General features: G+C 35.4%; 1 protein-coding gene across 2 annotated transcripts in view; it reads left to right on the forward strand.

The window, feature by feature from the left end:
* The window catches only part of LOC150099941 (uncharacterized), a 371,458-nt gene that overhangs the window by 322,320 nt on the left and 32,092 nt on the right, over window positions 1-17,046 (forward strand). For both annotated transcript variants that reach the window (XM_090402300.1, XM_090402301.1), the window contains one exon: window positions 12,767-13,518. In XM_090402300.1, coding sequence (XP_090258426.1) covers window positions 12,767-13,518 — 752 coding nt within the window. The remainder of the gene's footprint in view (window positions 1-12,766; window positions 13,519-17,046) is intronic.

The raw sequence follows: 17,046 nt of genomic DNA on the forward strand, positions 1-17,046 counted from the left end.
TAGGGTTCCCCGAAACTTCTGGATGTCAGGACTCCTGGAAAAAGTAAAATATTTCACGAGATCTTACTTTGCTACGGAGACTTTCGACCAATAAGTAGGAGAAAAAAAACCGTAATTACATAATTACATATTGCAACGGTTGCTACATACCGGTAACTTATTTTAGTAATATTCTACATGTAGTTCGTTTGCCTTTATTGCATTTGAAGGGTGCAGGGGAAAAACAACTTCAGTCCACGATACTGACTTCCGAAAAAAACGTAATTAAATTTTCCTTGTTGTCAAAACGCAAGTAAACATAGCATAAAAAAATAATAGATATGGTACATTCATGTATATTAAGCATAATTAATTTAAATAGTACTTACAAATTAAAAAAAAAAACAAATGGTAAATAATGGCCTGACGGCCAAATTGGACTAAAGTTGTTTTTCCCCTGTACCCTTCATTTATTTTCATGTATTTTTAGCCAGAACAATCCACAAGTTTTAGTGACAAAACTAGTTGGTTTCATTATCTTTGTAGTTTTTTTTTTAATTATCATTATTTGTGATAAAATAAATCGAAAGAATAAGGTAATTAATATGATGTTTGTATCAATGAAGCATCAAAAATTTAAATTTTCTTAGGCCTTCATTTCATTCACTACTAACATCTTCACTACTAGATCTCGTCTGTGTTTATCTGTATTCATTAAGTCACGCGCATAGATATTTAGATAGCTTAGTTGATTGCGCGAGGTTCTGTATTTAAATTTAAGAAATTGCTGAATATTAAGAAGCGATTAAAAGGCGTTAGCGGAATTTATTTAAATTTTTATTTAAAAAAGTCTACAGGGGGCGCCACGCCATCCTTTCAACTGATTAAGTGGTTTCTGTTTTAATTTAATGACACGGAGGTAAACAGAAGATGATATTAGAGTAAGGTCATGTTAGGAGGATTAATTTGCATTGCCAAAATGTCGGAACTTTTTTTACGGTGGCATTATAACATTCTCAGCAAGTGAACTCTCTCTCTACGCATGTGCATTCCAAATTGAGAGCAACTGTGCAAAGTTAAAGCAAGCATTTAAAAGAAGGCAGCTTTGGGAGGTCGCTAACGAGTCTTGCAAGATCAATCTTGTTTATCGTGTAGGTAGTCTAAATTGGTGCAGTGTACTAATGCTAAAAACTCGAGTTATTCAGAGAATTTATTGAGACAGGAAACGCAATAAATTCATTCCCCGTCTTGCATCCAGTTGAACTGGGATTAAAATTATACTTCGAGCGAATATAGTATCAGGCAAGTGTTGCTATACTTTTATGAAAGTATGGAAATTGTTAAATTTTTCTAACAAGGTCTTTGCATTATTTATTTCGGCCCAGAACCATTCCACTTTTCAGTAGTTGAATATTATCGGTCGGTTTTATTCTATAGAGTTATTCAACAGGAAACAGTATGCCAAATTTAACAAGCTTTACATACAACGAATAAAAATTAGACACTTTGAAGATAGCGAAAAAAATTCAAATCTGACATTTCAACAGGTAACATCATTCTATGGATTTCGATCAAATCCAGAATTAGTTATTTCTAATATTCCTTATGATTCTCTGAAAAGTTCAGTCCAATTAAAGCGAGGGAAGAGGTAATTCCTTTGCAAACACCTCGAGGTTTCATTGTTCAAGGACTTCGACCAAATTTGAAACGATTTTGACCTGGTAATAGCATCTGAGAATTTGATTGTAATGAATATGACCATGTTGCCACCTATTGGTGAGAGTGATCATAAGGTCTTGACCTGGGAGGTGGCTAAAGGTGTGGAATTTTCGATTAAGATAGAGTATATGTGGAATTATCGCTGGCAAGTATGACAAGCTTAGGAAATTGCTTGGTTCAGTGCCATGGCATGTAAAACTGCAAGGGCTGGATGTCGACAGAGCATGGGAAGTGGTCAAGGAGCATTTGCAGGAGGTTATGGCTGATTGTATACCTAGGGTCTGAATAGTAAAACAAGTAGGGGTTAAATGGATGAATAATACCATTAAGCTTGAGCTGCAAAAAAAGAAATAACCGTGGAGGGAATTTAAAGAGAAAGGTGACCTGCAGGCACACGAATGGTATACAGTGCAGGCAAGAAGGGTAACGAGTGTGGTAAGAAAAGGAAAAGTGGATTATAAAAGGAAACTAGCTATGCAAGCTAAAGAGAATCCCAAACAGTTCTTTCAATATGCAGCAAGTAAAAGAAAAACTGTACACGGCAGAATGATTTTAATGAATGCCGATGGCAAGGAGGTCACTGAATCAGTCGATATAGTGGAATTACTGAGTGAGCACTTTGCAAGAGTATATCCAGGGTCGATGGAAGCGGATATGTAGAGCATGCGGGCGCTGCTACGAAGGGGGCGCCGCCACCGGGGCACGGTTCATAAGTTCATTTTTAAGAAACAAAATTTTTATCAAGAAAACAAAAAATTCTTAGAATGATCAATATTACAATAAATAAGGCCGGATACACCGAATAAAAATTAAAAAAAAAAAATTGTATATTGCCGCCTCTTTGATCAGCCGGCTGTTTACAATTTTGCAGCGAGAGCAGGCTAAATGCTTACCTGCAGAATGTTGTGTTTACTGCAGTCTATCTGAAGTGAAACGGTGAACGGTTTTTATGTGCAGAAACGAATTTGCATACAAAACATTTGTTGCTAGTTAACCAGTCATATGGTACGCATCTCAGTAGCGCAGTGCGGACTATTATTTCGTCTCTGTGTCGTGTTGCGTAATAATTTCTTGCGAGTATAATATAGAAATGAAATCAAAAATTTTAAAAAAAATTATCCGGTGCACAAAATCGTAAGCGTCATGCTGCGAAAGAAGCAGATATTAAGAAACAAACTGGGGCTCTTAATAAATTTGTTAAAATATTAAAATATTCTGGTGCAGATTGTAACCAACTCGATACATCAGAAATCAGAGTTGAAGAACCGTGCACATCATCCAGTTTGCATGAAAAGTACTATTGAACAAGATAACAAGACGCATGATTTAAGTGAAAAACAGTTAGGAGAAGATTTAGTTGTAGTTGACCACGAAACTAACACATTGTTAGTCTCTGTAAATTTAGAAGATACAGGTGAATGGGAAAATATTGATGAAATATTACAAGTTGTTTTAATTGAAATGGGGCCTGTTCAAAAGAAAAATATAATATAACCCAGAGATACATATGGTTCATAAATTTGGCTACACGTATTATAATAGAAAAATGGAAAACGGGGAGCTCATGCCAAGAACATGGCTCATTTATTCCGAAACTTTTTTTTTTTTTTTGCAAACTTTTCGCACCTACTGAATCAAGTAATCTTGTAGAAGGCTATAACGATTGGAGAAATGTAAGTACAACTTTGCATAGACATGAGACCAGTTTAACTCACATGAAACATTTCTTAAAATGGAAGGAACTTGATAAAAATTAAAAAAAAAAAAAAAAACTAATATTGATTGCCAGACTCAAAGCATGTATGAAATGGAAAAGAAACATTGGACGAGTGTTTTAGAACGCTTGATTGAAATTATAAAATTCCTTGGTAGCCAAAATTTAGCTTTTCGCGGATCATCTGATAAATTATATGAAAGGAATAACGGCATTTTTTTAGTCGAACTGTTTGCGAAGTTTGATCCCGTTATGGAAAATCATGTTGAAAGGGCCCTACAACGAAACAATAGAGTGCACTATTTGAGTAAAGACAGTCAAAATGAAATATTGGAAACTTTAAGTAACTCAATCAGGGATACAATTTTATTATCAATTCGAAAATCTAAATATTATTCCATAATTTTAGACTGAACACCTGAAGTAAGTAAAACAGGACAAATGACCATTATTATTCGCTTTGTTTCCTGTGACAATGGAATTGTCAAGATCAGGGAAACTTTTTTTAGGTTTTGCAGATATATCAGATTCCACAGGACGTGGTTTATGTGCAACAATAATGGAACAACTGGAAAAATGGAACATTCCCATTGAAGACAGGCGAGGTCAAGGATATGACAATGGAGCAAATATGAAAGGGATAAAAATATTGGCTCCAAAATTTGCTTTTGAACAAACATCCTCGAGCTTTTTAAGTGCCATGTGCTGCTCATACTCTAAATTTAATCATTAACGATGAAGCCAAAGTGAATGCAGATGCAATTACTTTTTGCAATTATTCAAGAAATATAAAATTTCTTTTCATTCTCTTACAAACGTTGGGCAATCCTTTTAAAGTTCGTAATTTTAAAAATTAACATCGAAACAGCCATCAGAAACGCGATGGGAAAGTAAAATTAATGCAGTCCGCCCTCTACGATATCAGTTAGGAGAAATTTACAATGCACTTTTTGAAATTTTAAATAATGAAAATTTTAATAAAGAAACTCAGCATGAAGCACAAAAATTATGTGCTAAAATAAAGGACTACAAATTTATTTGCTCTTTTATAACTTGGCATGATTTACTTAAAAGAATAAACCCCGTGAGTAAAATGCTTCAAGACAAAAATATGAACATTACACTTGCTTTAGAATCTATCGAAAACTTAAAAATATTCTTACAAGAGTATCGATCAGATACAAATTTTAAAGAAGTTCTAAAAACGGCAAAAGAACTGAGTGAAGAGGTGGATGGAGAACAAGAATTTAAAACTGGTATGGAAGTTAGACGACGAAAGAAGACACGACAATTTGACTACGAGCATCACGATGAAATGCCAGAATCGCCAGAAGATAAATTTAGAGTGATGTGTTTTATACACTTCTAGACGTTGCAATAGAACGTTTTAAAACTAAAAACATATTATGATAATTTCAATTTCTTGTATAGATTACTACAAATTAATAACGAAGATTTACGAAAAAAGTGTGACGATTTAGAGATTCTCTTGAAGGACGGCGACAATAAAGACATATGCAATAGAACTATATGACGAGTTATGTGCTTTCCAGGATATTTTTTTTTCTGAAGGATAATTTAAATATTCAAAACCCTTTCGATATTCTTAATTTTATTGTGTCCAATAATTTATCTTTCCCTAACTTTTCAGTTGCTTTAAGAATACTATTAACCTTACCTGTTAGTGTAGCGAGCGGTGAACGTTCCTTTCCCAAGTTGAAATTAAAACCTACTTAAGAACATGTATGTCACAAAAAAGGCTTGTTAGTTTGGCGTTAATAGCTATTGAAAATGATATATGTGCAGAATTAGACGTTAAGACCATTATTTCTAATTTTGTGCATATGAAATCAAAACCCTTAAAATTTTAATTAAAAAGTATAATAAATTTAGTTTAATCCTTTATCCAAGTGTGAGCAAACAAAGTTTGCGCCTGAAAGTATCTTTAGGACTGAGATAGGAGTGATGTTAGCTTGCTCCACCTTTACATTACCCCAGTCCTGAAGATACTTTCAGGCGCAAACTTTGTTTGCTCACACTTGGATAAAGGATTAAACTAAATTTATTATAGTCTAACCAAGTGAAAAATAAACTTTCAACATCTTTCTCTAAATCCAGAGTAATTTAATAAAAAAAAGATGGCACACCGTTTAGCAACTCCTATAGGTAGAGATGACCTTGCTAATGCGTCTGCTGGTATCTCCACTTGGGCCTGGCTTCCACTGAAGAGACCTCAATAAAGGTCGAAACTAGTCTGGGTAGTGGCCCTTCCCTTAATGCATAACATTAGACATTAGACATATCCGCAAGGAGATGTGTTTCCCATTATGGGAGATGCTGAAATAGGAGTGATGTTAGCTTTGCAATGAGTGGCTCAGTGTTGTACCACCTTACCCCAGTCCTGAAGATACTTTCAGGCGCAAAAAAGGATTAAACTAAATTTATTATAGTCTAACCAAGTGAAAAATAAACTTTCAACATTTAATTTAAAAAATTTCAAGTTTAATTTATTTTCTGTTATTTTGTAAAGATGTTATTTTTTGAATACTTATATTAAATGTTCTAATTATTTCTGAATTATTTTCTCATCTATCTTGAGTTTCTTTTATTTTCCTAAAAGATAGTTCCACTTGTAAAATTTTTTAAATAATTTTTATAATTTACTAAGAATTTAGTAACTTGTAAAATGCAAGAATTTTTTAAACTTAATTCAAATAAATTTTAACTTTAATTAAAATTCATTTTAATTTTGTTAGCGACTCGGGTCGGTGAGAAGGCTATAATCCCTGTATCATTATATTCAACGATTAAAGTGAAGTGGCTTTATCAGAATTTGCTTTTACTTTTGGGAATTTTTTTGAGTATTCGGGTTTTTAACGATTATCGTGCCTAATCAACACCCCCAGTTCGTTACATTTAGCGAACCAACGTGTGGCTGTTCTTTCAAAATTTATTTAAGAAATTTCAAATAATTTAAATTTTTATTATCGTAAAAGAACCACACACGCCCGTATCGTTACAGGGGCGCTTAGATAGAAATTACATGCGGGCGGCAAAGACCCTAGCGCCGGTTCTGAGTTATATCATCCAGGTGGTGACATTGAAAGAATGAAGGAACCATTAGTTTATACGGGAATTGTGGTGAATGAAGTGGAGGTGAATAGTCTATTACAGAACATCTGTGGGATTGGATGGTATACCGTCACGGGTCTTACGTGAAGCGGCTAAAGAATTATCAGTGCCCTTGACCATGTTGTTTAATCTGAGTCTCGGGTCTGGTTTAGTCCCGAAGGTGTGGAAAGAGGGGAAAATAATTCCACTGCATAAAGGATGATCCAAGACTACTGTTGCAAATTACCGACCGATCAGCATATCAGGAATCGTTGTCAAGCTCGTGGAGAAAGTAGTCAAGGGAAAAATACAGGAATGGATTGATGAAAATGAGGTACTGTATGGGGGGCAGCATGACTTTGTGAAAGGTAGATCATGCCTCAATAACTTTCTCACATTTTATAACACAGTGATGGCTGAACTGAATAAGGGTAATGGGTTTACAGTGATACTGCTGGACCTGGCTAAGGCATTTGATAGGATACCACATGGAATTCTAATCTGTAAACTGCAATATATGGGAATGGATAAAGGGTTGGTGAGATGGATGGGTGGATTGTTGATGGAGAGATATCAGAGAGTAGTTTATTCAGGAGTAGAGTCCAAAAGACTGCCTGTGACTAGTGGTGTGCTGCAGGGTTGTGTTCTTGGACCACTGCTGTTTAATTTGTTCATTAACGATATAGGGAAGGATCTAAGAGGAACGGATCATTTGTTCACTGATGATACAAAGTTGGATAGGGCAATAGTGAATGCAGAATATGTCAAAATCTTGTAGGATGATTTGGATAGATTGGAGGTCTGGGCTAAGGAGAATGGATGCCAATTTAATGTGACAAAATGTAAGGTTATGCATTATGGGGTGAAAAGATTAGCAGCAGTATACCACATTGATGGAACTGTAGTCCAGGAGAATTGATGAGACCAGGGACTTGGGAGTGTTGGTAGGTAGGGAGATGAAGTTTTGGGGCACATTGCAAAAGTGACTAAATCAGCTCATCAGATCACTTGGTTGCTGAAGAATACTTTGATGAGCAGAGATAAGCAAGTTATTGTTCCTCTCTACTGAGCCTTGATAAGAGTAAGAGCTCATCTCGGCTACTGTGCCCAGATTTGGTCACCTAGGTTTTTTCTTGATGGGGAGGAGGTTGAGAAAATCCAGAGGCGAGTGACCAAGATGATAGCAGGTCTATGGAATGAACTTTATGAAAACAGGTTGAAAATTTGTGGGTTGCAGAAATTGGTTGATAGGCGGAAAAGGGAAAGTTATGATTGAGACATTTAAATTGCTAAAGGGTTTCTATAGGATTAATTCAGGGGATATTTTTGAGATCAAGACTGGTGGTGGGAGGACTAGGGGACATCTATGAAAGCTGGGAAAGAGTGTGGTTAGTAAGGGTGTTAGAGCTGGGTTCTTTACTTTTAGAGTGGTAAATGAGTGGAATAAGCTGCCAGTGTCTGTTGTGGGTGCTATGACAGTGAATGAGTTCAAAGCACGGTATGACAGATACTGTGAGAATGTTGAATAGTTGTGTGGACATGATGTTTAGGGCCTCCCTCGATGAGTCTCAGGAACTCCCGTAATAATAATGATTTTTTTCTTACGCCGTTAAGGACCTACTGACCATTTTTGTACACTTAGAACAGAATGAGGAGTAATATAAAGGAGTGCGAAGAAAGTAAATTGTCGCATTCCTCAACCGATTTCGACAGTTTATTTCTCGACTGTTTTTATCTACTTCATTTTAAAAAAAAATGATATCTCGATTACAAAAATATCACATCTACAGAAAGCGAGGCAAGCACTTAGGAAGCAAACGGTTGACCGCAATTTCGAAAACACAAATTTAAATCCGAAACTGAAGCGTACCGGTACATGCAATAATAACTCCCTACACTCGCCGTTTATTTTAAGACAACCAATTACCTGCACTGCTAGTGTAAACAGTGATTAGCAGAGAATCAACTAACGCTACAATTCATTTGGCTAATTGCTACAAGGACAACAAAAGTGTAAGCATAGCAGCTGTATTTAACTGCAAAACAGAAAATGATTCGGGATTAATTTTGCTTGTGTTATAAAAATATATATACAGGAAGTCCGGTAGGGGTTGTTAGCGAAGGGAAGGAAGACCCTTAGTACGTCAATTACAACCATCACTAATCAAAATCCCAAATATCAGCTACCGGTAAGAAAAGCAGTTGCCCAAATAACTGTTCATACATTAACGGAGCAAGTTATCTTTAGGATGATTTAAAGAGCACTATTTAACCTAAGTTGAGCAGTTATCTGCGCACGTAACCTTTCATCTTGAATTTTAAAACCTCGACATTTGTTCATTAGCAGAGCATATGGATAAGTCCCTAGAAGGTTTTTGTCCTTGATATTCAACTTGTCTAGTTTAAGTAAACTTTTTCCGCAGGGACTTGGAGTTCTTTATTAATATTGATGATGCCCATGACACTAATTCATTCGTTAATGAGTTTAGTTCAAAGTAATGCAGCTATATTTAGCGTTCATTGTATAATAAAAAAAAGTTCGTCTTATTTGTGCTTTCACTGCCAACAATTTTGGCATAAGCTTTGTGATCTTAAAATAGGTCTCATTTGTCTGTTTAAAATAATTGACAAATCTTAAATGGATCTTATTTATGCTTTTTATGTGTTAGATTATTTTTATTGACTTGTGAGATCACCACTCTACTGATTTCGATACCAGTTGTGATTTAAAAGTATTATGTTTGGTCTCTAGAGCAGAATTCTCGGATTACCTAACTCTTGGTATTGTATGTATGCAAGTGTATAAAGACTAAAGTCGTTCTGTGGTATGGAAATAACTTTCGATATATTGATCCAAAGACTGTCTTTTAGTGTAAATATGCACTGCAAATGCTATTTTGAATGTAATAAATCACAAGCACGGATTTTAGTGTATGGCCGCTAGATATCGCCACCATCTTATTTAAAATTGTAGTATTTATAAAAATATTTTTTATTGATTTGAATGAAGGATAATTTACATTAAAACATTTATATTTTTATAAATGCTTGAATGTAATAATCACCTCGCATTTTTAATGGAGGTGTGCAAAGTATTAATCCGCCCAACTGCCTGGTCACTTTCTATATGCCTGACCTGTGGCGTGGGAAGCGTAGACCTATCCTAAGATGGATGGATGCTTTTTCCACGCAAGTATGATGTAGTTTCATTTAAATAATTTGATATTTTTAGAGCACCGAACACAGATTAGAAACCGATTGACTTGATCAGCTAACTCGCCTTCAGTCGAAAAAGACCATATAAAGATTCCTCTCGTCACGAATCTTTATATAGGCTTTTTTCGATTGAAGGTGAGTTGATCTCATATACAGAGAGCTTTTCATGCCGCGTATTGGCAAATTGGCCGTGGTACACATAATTTACAAACAAAAAAGACTATTAGTGGCGGTAGATGGCGTGGTGTTTAGATGGAGAGTAAGTAGTGCAAATAGTGGGTTGTGTGCATGGTTGCCAGTTTAGCTTGATTTAGAAAAAAAAAAAAAAAAAAACTCATATGGCGGATAGCTTAGACTATGTTAAAAGAAAGCTATTTTTAACGGATTTTAGCCTTTTTGGAGTTAAAATAAATTTCCATAAATCATCAGATGTAATTTGCAAAATATATATATATATATATATATATATATATTACATCTGATGAATCAAGTGAAGCTTCTAGATCTGACTCTTCTCATAAAATCCTTTGCTTGTAAACTGATACTTCCAAGTACTAAAGTCGATCCTCTTATTATTATTATTACTCTTACTTTTAATATTGAGGAATTTCAAGACCCAAAGCCTTATGTGGGATATAAATTTGAGAGAAAAATTGAAGTTCATTCTTTATCTATTGAAAAGTCCTCTATCTAATTCAAGACTCAATAGTTAGTTTGATGGAACATATGGGAGTATCTGAAAACTCATATCTGATTAAAAAATGCATTTAATTGACTGGAAAGCCAGTACCATGACTATCCCAGTCATGGTACTGGCTGTTTTAATTTTTTTATCATATCCATTATTTTATTTCCTCTACTTCTCATTAGTTTATGTACTCTCCTATTGGATCCCAATGTTCTGCTACAGTTTATTTATTCTTATGGCAAAAGGAATACAGAACAGCTACAGATCAATGTCCAGTCTGGAAAGCCAATCCAAGGCCTCATCCGTCACCTTGTGGATGTCCTGTAGGCCACCACCATGAAATTGGCACCTTCTGCTACACAGTGCGACCTGTGGATATCAGAAAAGTAGAATCCTGGTAGTCTTGCACTACTTCTTCCTTGGTAAGATGGATGTCCTGGCCAGAATCCATCAGTTAGAGGGCTTGTCTGCAAAAGTATTCAGTGTTCCAGTGTGTCTCTTCCCATGGCCCAGGGATGGGGGGGGGGGCACAAGGCTTGATGCAGTGCCAGTATGATGTCTCGGGTAGCCCTGATGTTCCGCTTCAGAGTATAGTCATTTCTTAGCAGATAATGACCATCTATGTGTGGGTCCAGGATAGGGGGGGAGCCCTGCTGCTGAATTCATTCTTCATTTAGAGGAATGCAGTTTTTACTAATCCTGATGAACCATATACATTTACTCTTGTCAGACTTGGATAAATTACATGAAGGTTTTTTAAAAAGCATTAATTTATACAAACACATTTAATCATATCTGCTACTTATGTGTAGATATGGTATTTCTCAGTTTTGTTTTTTGTACATAACATGTTATTTACTAGTTTAAATATTTATTTTTTTATTATCTGTGTACTACTGTAAACTTATGGAATGGTGCATTGTGTGTGACCTTTGCTGTTCTTGCACCAATAAACCACAAACCAACCAGCCAATTATCCTCAAATTTATCAAGGGTCCACAACAAGTCCCAGCTCAATACAGAAACTGTATGCTCATTAACTAACACTAGAAATTAAAAGTAAAAAAACATCCCAGAACCTACAAATATACTGTCTTTTCTGATATACATTCAACAGGTGAAAGTCCAGTTAGAAAATGCTACCAATCTTTATCCAAATGACTTTGGAAGAGTTGGCTGGATCCCCAAAATCAGTGAAAAAAACTGTTTTCAGGAGACAATTTTGTTAAAGCAATTCCAAAAATGACTGGATCAACTAATTTGTATAACATCACTTGGGAGGGATATCAATCATACTAACCTTCAAAAACTTCTCTATGCATAATATTACAGTGGTACTGCTATTTTGCATAGCAACTATTATTATGCATCTCCTCCTTGATATTCCTGATGAGATTTGTTCCAAAATAAAAGCTCGAGTGATAATAATTCTAATACATAGGGATAGTTTCTTAGTACTGACAGGAATATCACATTTAATGCCCCTAAATCCCCATCAGTGGTTAAAACAAGGTATCTCAGTTGCTTTGTTAGGCTTTATATTATTATTACTACATAAACTTCCATGGAATTAATAGACTCGTGGGTGGTCAACCAGCCACTCAACCACTGACATATCGAATATCACTCCCTGCATTCCTAATGCATTCCATCTGTGAATATCCTGAACATTTTATGCTGCTTCAAATGTCAGAAATATGGCCATGCTCAGATTTCCTGTTGCAACTGTGCCATTAGTACCTATCAGGGCAGTAGAGAGAGGGAACATGCAGTTCATTGAGTGGGCCGGATGTTCTCTCTCACAATCTCGTATTTATTCCATGAAAGATTGTATGTCTTTCCTTCTCACAAGTTCATCACTGTTTGGTATGATTGACTTACAATCTCCACATGGTGAATTAGAGAAAAATATGAATATGGTCTCACTGCTAAAATTACACCAAACATGGTTCCACTGTATATAAATCTGCTAGTTTGAAAAATAATAGATTGTAGACTACAAAGAATAGACATGTTTTCAGATCCATTAATTTTACTTTCATGAACTTTAGGTCCTTAGTATAAATGTTTAGCTTGTCTTAGTTAAGAAATAAGGATATTTTTCCTCCTTTAGTAAATACTTAATAAAATTTCCAAACTTAAGACTTTCTTTAATTATAAGTATATATGTGAGATAAATGGTCAGTTAGAATCTGTAGCAGTAAAGCATAAAAATATTCCACTAACAGGATATTACTTTTATGGAATATTTTTATGCTTTAAGACTTTCTCTAATTGGGAAGTCTTTCCAACTAAAATTGTCTTGATCAAGATTTCTTTCTATTTCCTTTTTGTTGCAGGTTTAGCCCAGAATCATGCATTTCTCAGAGTACACCACAACAAGTGGAAAACCTGCCCAGTGATGGTAACTCTCATATCACTCCTCCAATATCCAAGGATGACATTTCAGTATTACATCATTCTCCAGTTGAATTAGCTCCTCAGGTTCTTTCACATGACAGTGAATCTGTCAGCAGCCAAATGAAGCCTACTGAGATTGAAGTAATATATGAAAACATTAATAGTGCCAATAGTCATTCACATGTTTATAGAGAAGGGCAACAGCCTGTAAGAGACTCTTCTTTTTCCCATAGTGGTTCCAGATCATCTTTAGCAAGTTTTGTGGAACAACACATATCACTTGCACCTAGTCATGACACAGTTCCCTTTCAAAGACAGTCTTCTAGTGGTGCCAGTAGCAACACATCTCCTTCAGAATCCAGTAATAAAACTAACTCTAATAATTTGGTATCATCACAGAGTGGTGAGGATCCAAATCAAGAAAACATTTATGCGAATTTAGACTTCCATAGGAATTGCTCTATGCTCAACAAAGAGGTTTCATCATTGCCAAAGGAAAATAAACAGATGAATGGTTGTGTCCTAAATGGGGTTCAGCCATCTGTCAATGTTGCCACCACTGCCACACAAACAACTGATACTCCATATCTTTCTCATAAACGGGTGAAAAGCAAAGAAGAAATAGAATGTGAGCGGCTTGCCAAAGATTTTGTGAATCAGTATGGAAACTGCATGTTGAGAAATTTGCTATGTAAGTATAATATTTATGCTTATTTCTGTTGTGGACATTAACTTGAAATTAGCAATACTGTATCTATCAATCTCAGATTTTATTAGTGCGTTTTCATTTGTCAATAATTATGAGCACAAAAAAAAAAAAAATAGTGGCAATAAGTGTATTTTGTTTGTTTACTTGTGATTTGTATTCCTTCATTAGAATTATTGGCCTTCTGGATAACCTTTTTACCATGTGTGGTAACTGAGAAATTCCATCTACAGAACTCTTCCTGTGTGTGTGTGTGTGTGTGTGTAAGAGAGAGAGAATGTTTCAATGTTTTTAGTTCCACTATTTCTGTATTCCTCAATGACAGGGTCACCAGTATAGATTAATCTGTCAGTGACTATTTTGAAAGATTTCAGGCAGTAGTTCCATATGTCAATGCTTTCACTTTGTAGGCTTCATGCTGCATTTATTTGAAAGCATTTTGATTTTTCATGAAACCTGAATCTTGATCCATGGGCATTTATTCTAATTTTTTGAATATGTTCTGGAGCAGTTATTATTATTATTATGTGACACCTCCAGGGAGTTCAAAAACTCATCAAGGTAGAGTGTGTCAACAGCATCGAACGATTGAAACCCTTTCCAACTACTAACCGGGCTCAAATTTGCTTAACTTTTTGTTGAGCCATTAGTAGCAGAGGCTCTACCAATCGACCAACCATTGCTGGCAGAGGTTGATCGATTGGTATTTGATTACATCTCTTTACTCTTAGTATGCACTGCACCTGTCATAGCTAGCTAACCATTGCACAGTATTGAGTGTGCAAACCATATCACCTTTGTCATCAGTTTGCTCAGAATTTCTTAGTTACCACGCATGGTACAAGGTTATCCAGAATTCCACAGTTACAGATTGTCAGCATTGGTAATTTATAATTGTTATTGTGTGTGTGTGTGCATGCACGTGTTGCTTTCCCCCTTAAAATAAATCTCACAATATTTTATTATAAGTATGTATGTGATCCAAAGAGAATTAAAGGTAGATTTCAGATGCCAGATTTTTCTTCCTATAAAAGACGAGACTGGCCTAAAAGCAGCTGAAACGAATGGAAAAGACTGCTGTCTTGTGACCTTAGCCCAGTGGTAATTCTAAATAGTTCATGAATTTATATTTCTATATGATGCTGGTATTTTCACATACCATATCCAAAAAGTATATTATCTACTCCATTTAAAAATGTATTTACACTATCATTAGCAATAATATTTTAACCTGCTTGTTTTCTTACAATTGGGAGTATCTCCAAGAAGTGGAAAGACAAAATAGCGCTACTACACAAGAATTTGCTGTGAACAGATGTTTCCATTCTTACATCAGCCTGTCTTGCATAGTTATGGTATTGAAGAAATTGGTTAGGAATCTCATCCGTGGCGACCCATACATAAGCACTGCGACACCCCCAAGGAAAAAATTAAATTCTGTTTGTGTTTATATATAATAACAATGCTTACAACATTATATAAATGCAGTACAACATGTTAAAGGTTACAGCTTATGTTTTGACATTGATTGAATAGTTAATAATTGGAATTGTTCAATTAACGCTTTAGATTATGAAACAAATGCACTGCGATCTAACGGCGATATTAGTTTGCTCTTGTCATTGCACGTTATGTCATTCTCAACTGTAACTGCTCAAACGGCAGTGTATTTTTAGTATGCTTACGTGCCTTATTTCTGTGAGAGATGAAACATTTATTATTGGTGCATGTGCGTGGTGAACTATTTTTTGTAAATCTTTATTTTATTTTGTTAAAATAACATAATTCTTTATTTATTATAGATACAAGGCTGAAATATGACGAATGTCACTGTTGAAAATATGAAAAGAATAATATTTTTTCAATTATCATTACACGAAACAAATGCACTGCAATCTAACGCCGATTTTCGTTTGCACTTGTCATTGCTATTGATACGAAACTTTTATTATTGGTGTTTGTTTGTAGTGAGGATGAAATATTTTTAATAAAGAAATTTTTAATATGTAAATTTATTTATTAATAAATTCGTTACTGATTAGGAAAAAAAAAAATTTTTTTTTTTATATGCAGCATCCCCACTCAAAATTTTCACCGGCTGCCACTGAATCGCATACAGGATTGGATTGATTTTTGATAATGTTCAGCATGAGTTTATGAAGGATAGGTCTTGCTTTAGCAATGTAAATGCATTTTATTATCAAATGATGAATGTGTTTGATAAGGCTGACTCATATGTGATATTGTTCTTGGACTTAGTAATGGCATTTCATAGATTGTTGCATGGCAAATTGAAGCTGAGGATGGATAACAAGTTGGTCAAGATGTATAGATGGGGATTTGCATTTGGAAATATATCAGCAAATTATGTATGGGGAACAGCATACCCCCACTTCTCCCACATACATGGTAACAAGTAGTGTGTGCTGTAGGGTTCTTTTCTTGGGTCTCTTCTGCTTAACTTATCTATTAATGATATTTTGTTCAGTTTTTTTTTTTTTTTGCTGACAATGAAAGTTGGGAATGAGGCAGATATTAACTCTTTTCAGAAAGATTTAAATAGACTTTTTTTTGTTTGTTTGTTTGGATGAATAAGTGGAGTTGGTTTTAAAGTCAATAAGTGCAAGGTGTTTGGAAGGATTTGATGGTTGATTGTGGTATGAAGTTTAGAGGTACATGTTGCAAAAACACAATGCTTATTGCTTTCATAACATGCATACTTGAGAAGCATAGATAAGGTGGGTAAGTGTTTAGTTGGTTGTCACTGTATAAGGCATTCGTGTGTAGAGGCTTAAGTGCTGTGAGGACATCATGTTGGAGGCTTAATGGATATTTTTACAACACTTAAAAAGAATTAAAATAGACTTTAATGCTTCCTATATTTCGTCCTAGTCACTAGGACATCTACGGGGATTACAAAAAAATTAATGTAACATATGCACAAATAACAAACAATACTAAGCCCAACCACGTGGGTGACACTAAAGTCCTATCTAGGTAGAGCGCCCTCTAAGGGCAGTAGTAGGTGGCCTGGAATGTAAGGTGGGAACTCTGGTGATGAGTGTTTCCCAAATCTTCGGAAGCTTAATGCACCCATATTTATTGAGATTTGGTTGGTTTTTGAGAGCTGCTGCTGCTTCTAAGAAAAGTCTCTCTTTCTTGAATTTGCTGTGGTGGAGCATGGTGGTTTTCTTCCATGATACTCTGTGGGTGGTGTCCAAAACATGGTCAGCCAAGTCTGAATGGCCATAGTTGTGTTTGAAGATGTAAGACTTGTGTTCCTCTAGACGGATGGATGCTGATCTGCCTGTCTGTCCAAAGTATGCCAGCTTACAGGAACAGGGTACTTTGTAAACTCCAGGCAGAGAGAGAGGAGGGAGCTGATCTTTCGTAGAATGGATAAGGGTAGCCAGTTTGCGGTGGGGCTTGTATGCTGTGTGTAGATTGTATTGTTTTAGTATCTAGGCTATTTTTTCAGATGTGCCATGGATGTAGGGTATGGTGATGGCATTT

The sequence above is a fragment of the Typopeltis vanoorti genome, chromosome 13, assembly GCF_054136105.1.
Source record: "Typopeltis vanoorti isolate ZY-2024b chromosome 13, IOZ_Tvanoo_1.0, whole genome shotgun sequence".
In the NCBI taxonomy this organism is placed as follows: domain Eukaryota; kingdom Metazoa; phylum Arthropoda; class Arachnida; order Uropygi; family Thelyphonidae; genus Typopeltis; species Typopeltis vanoorti.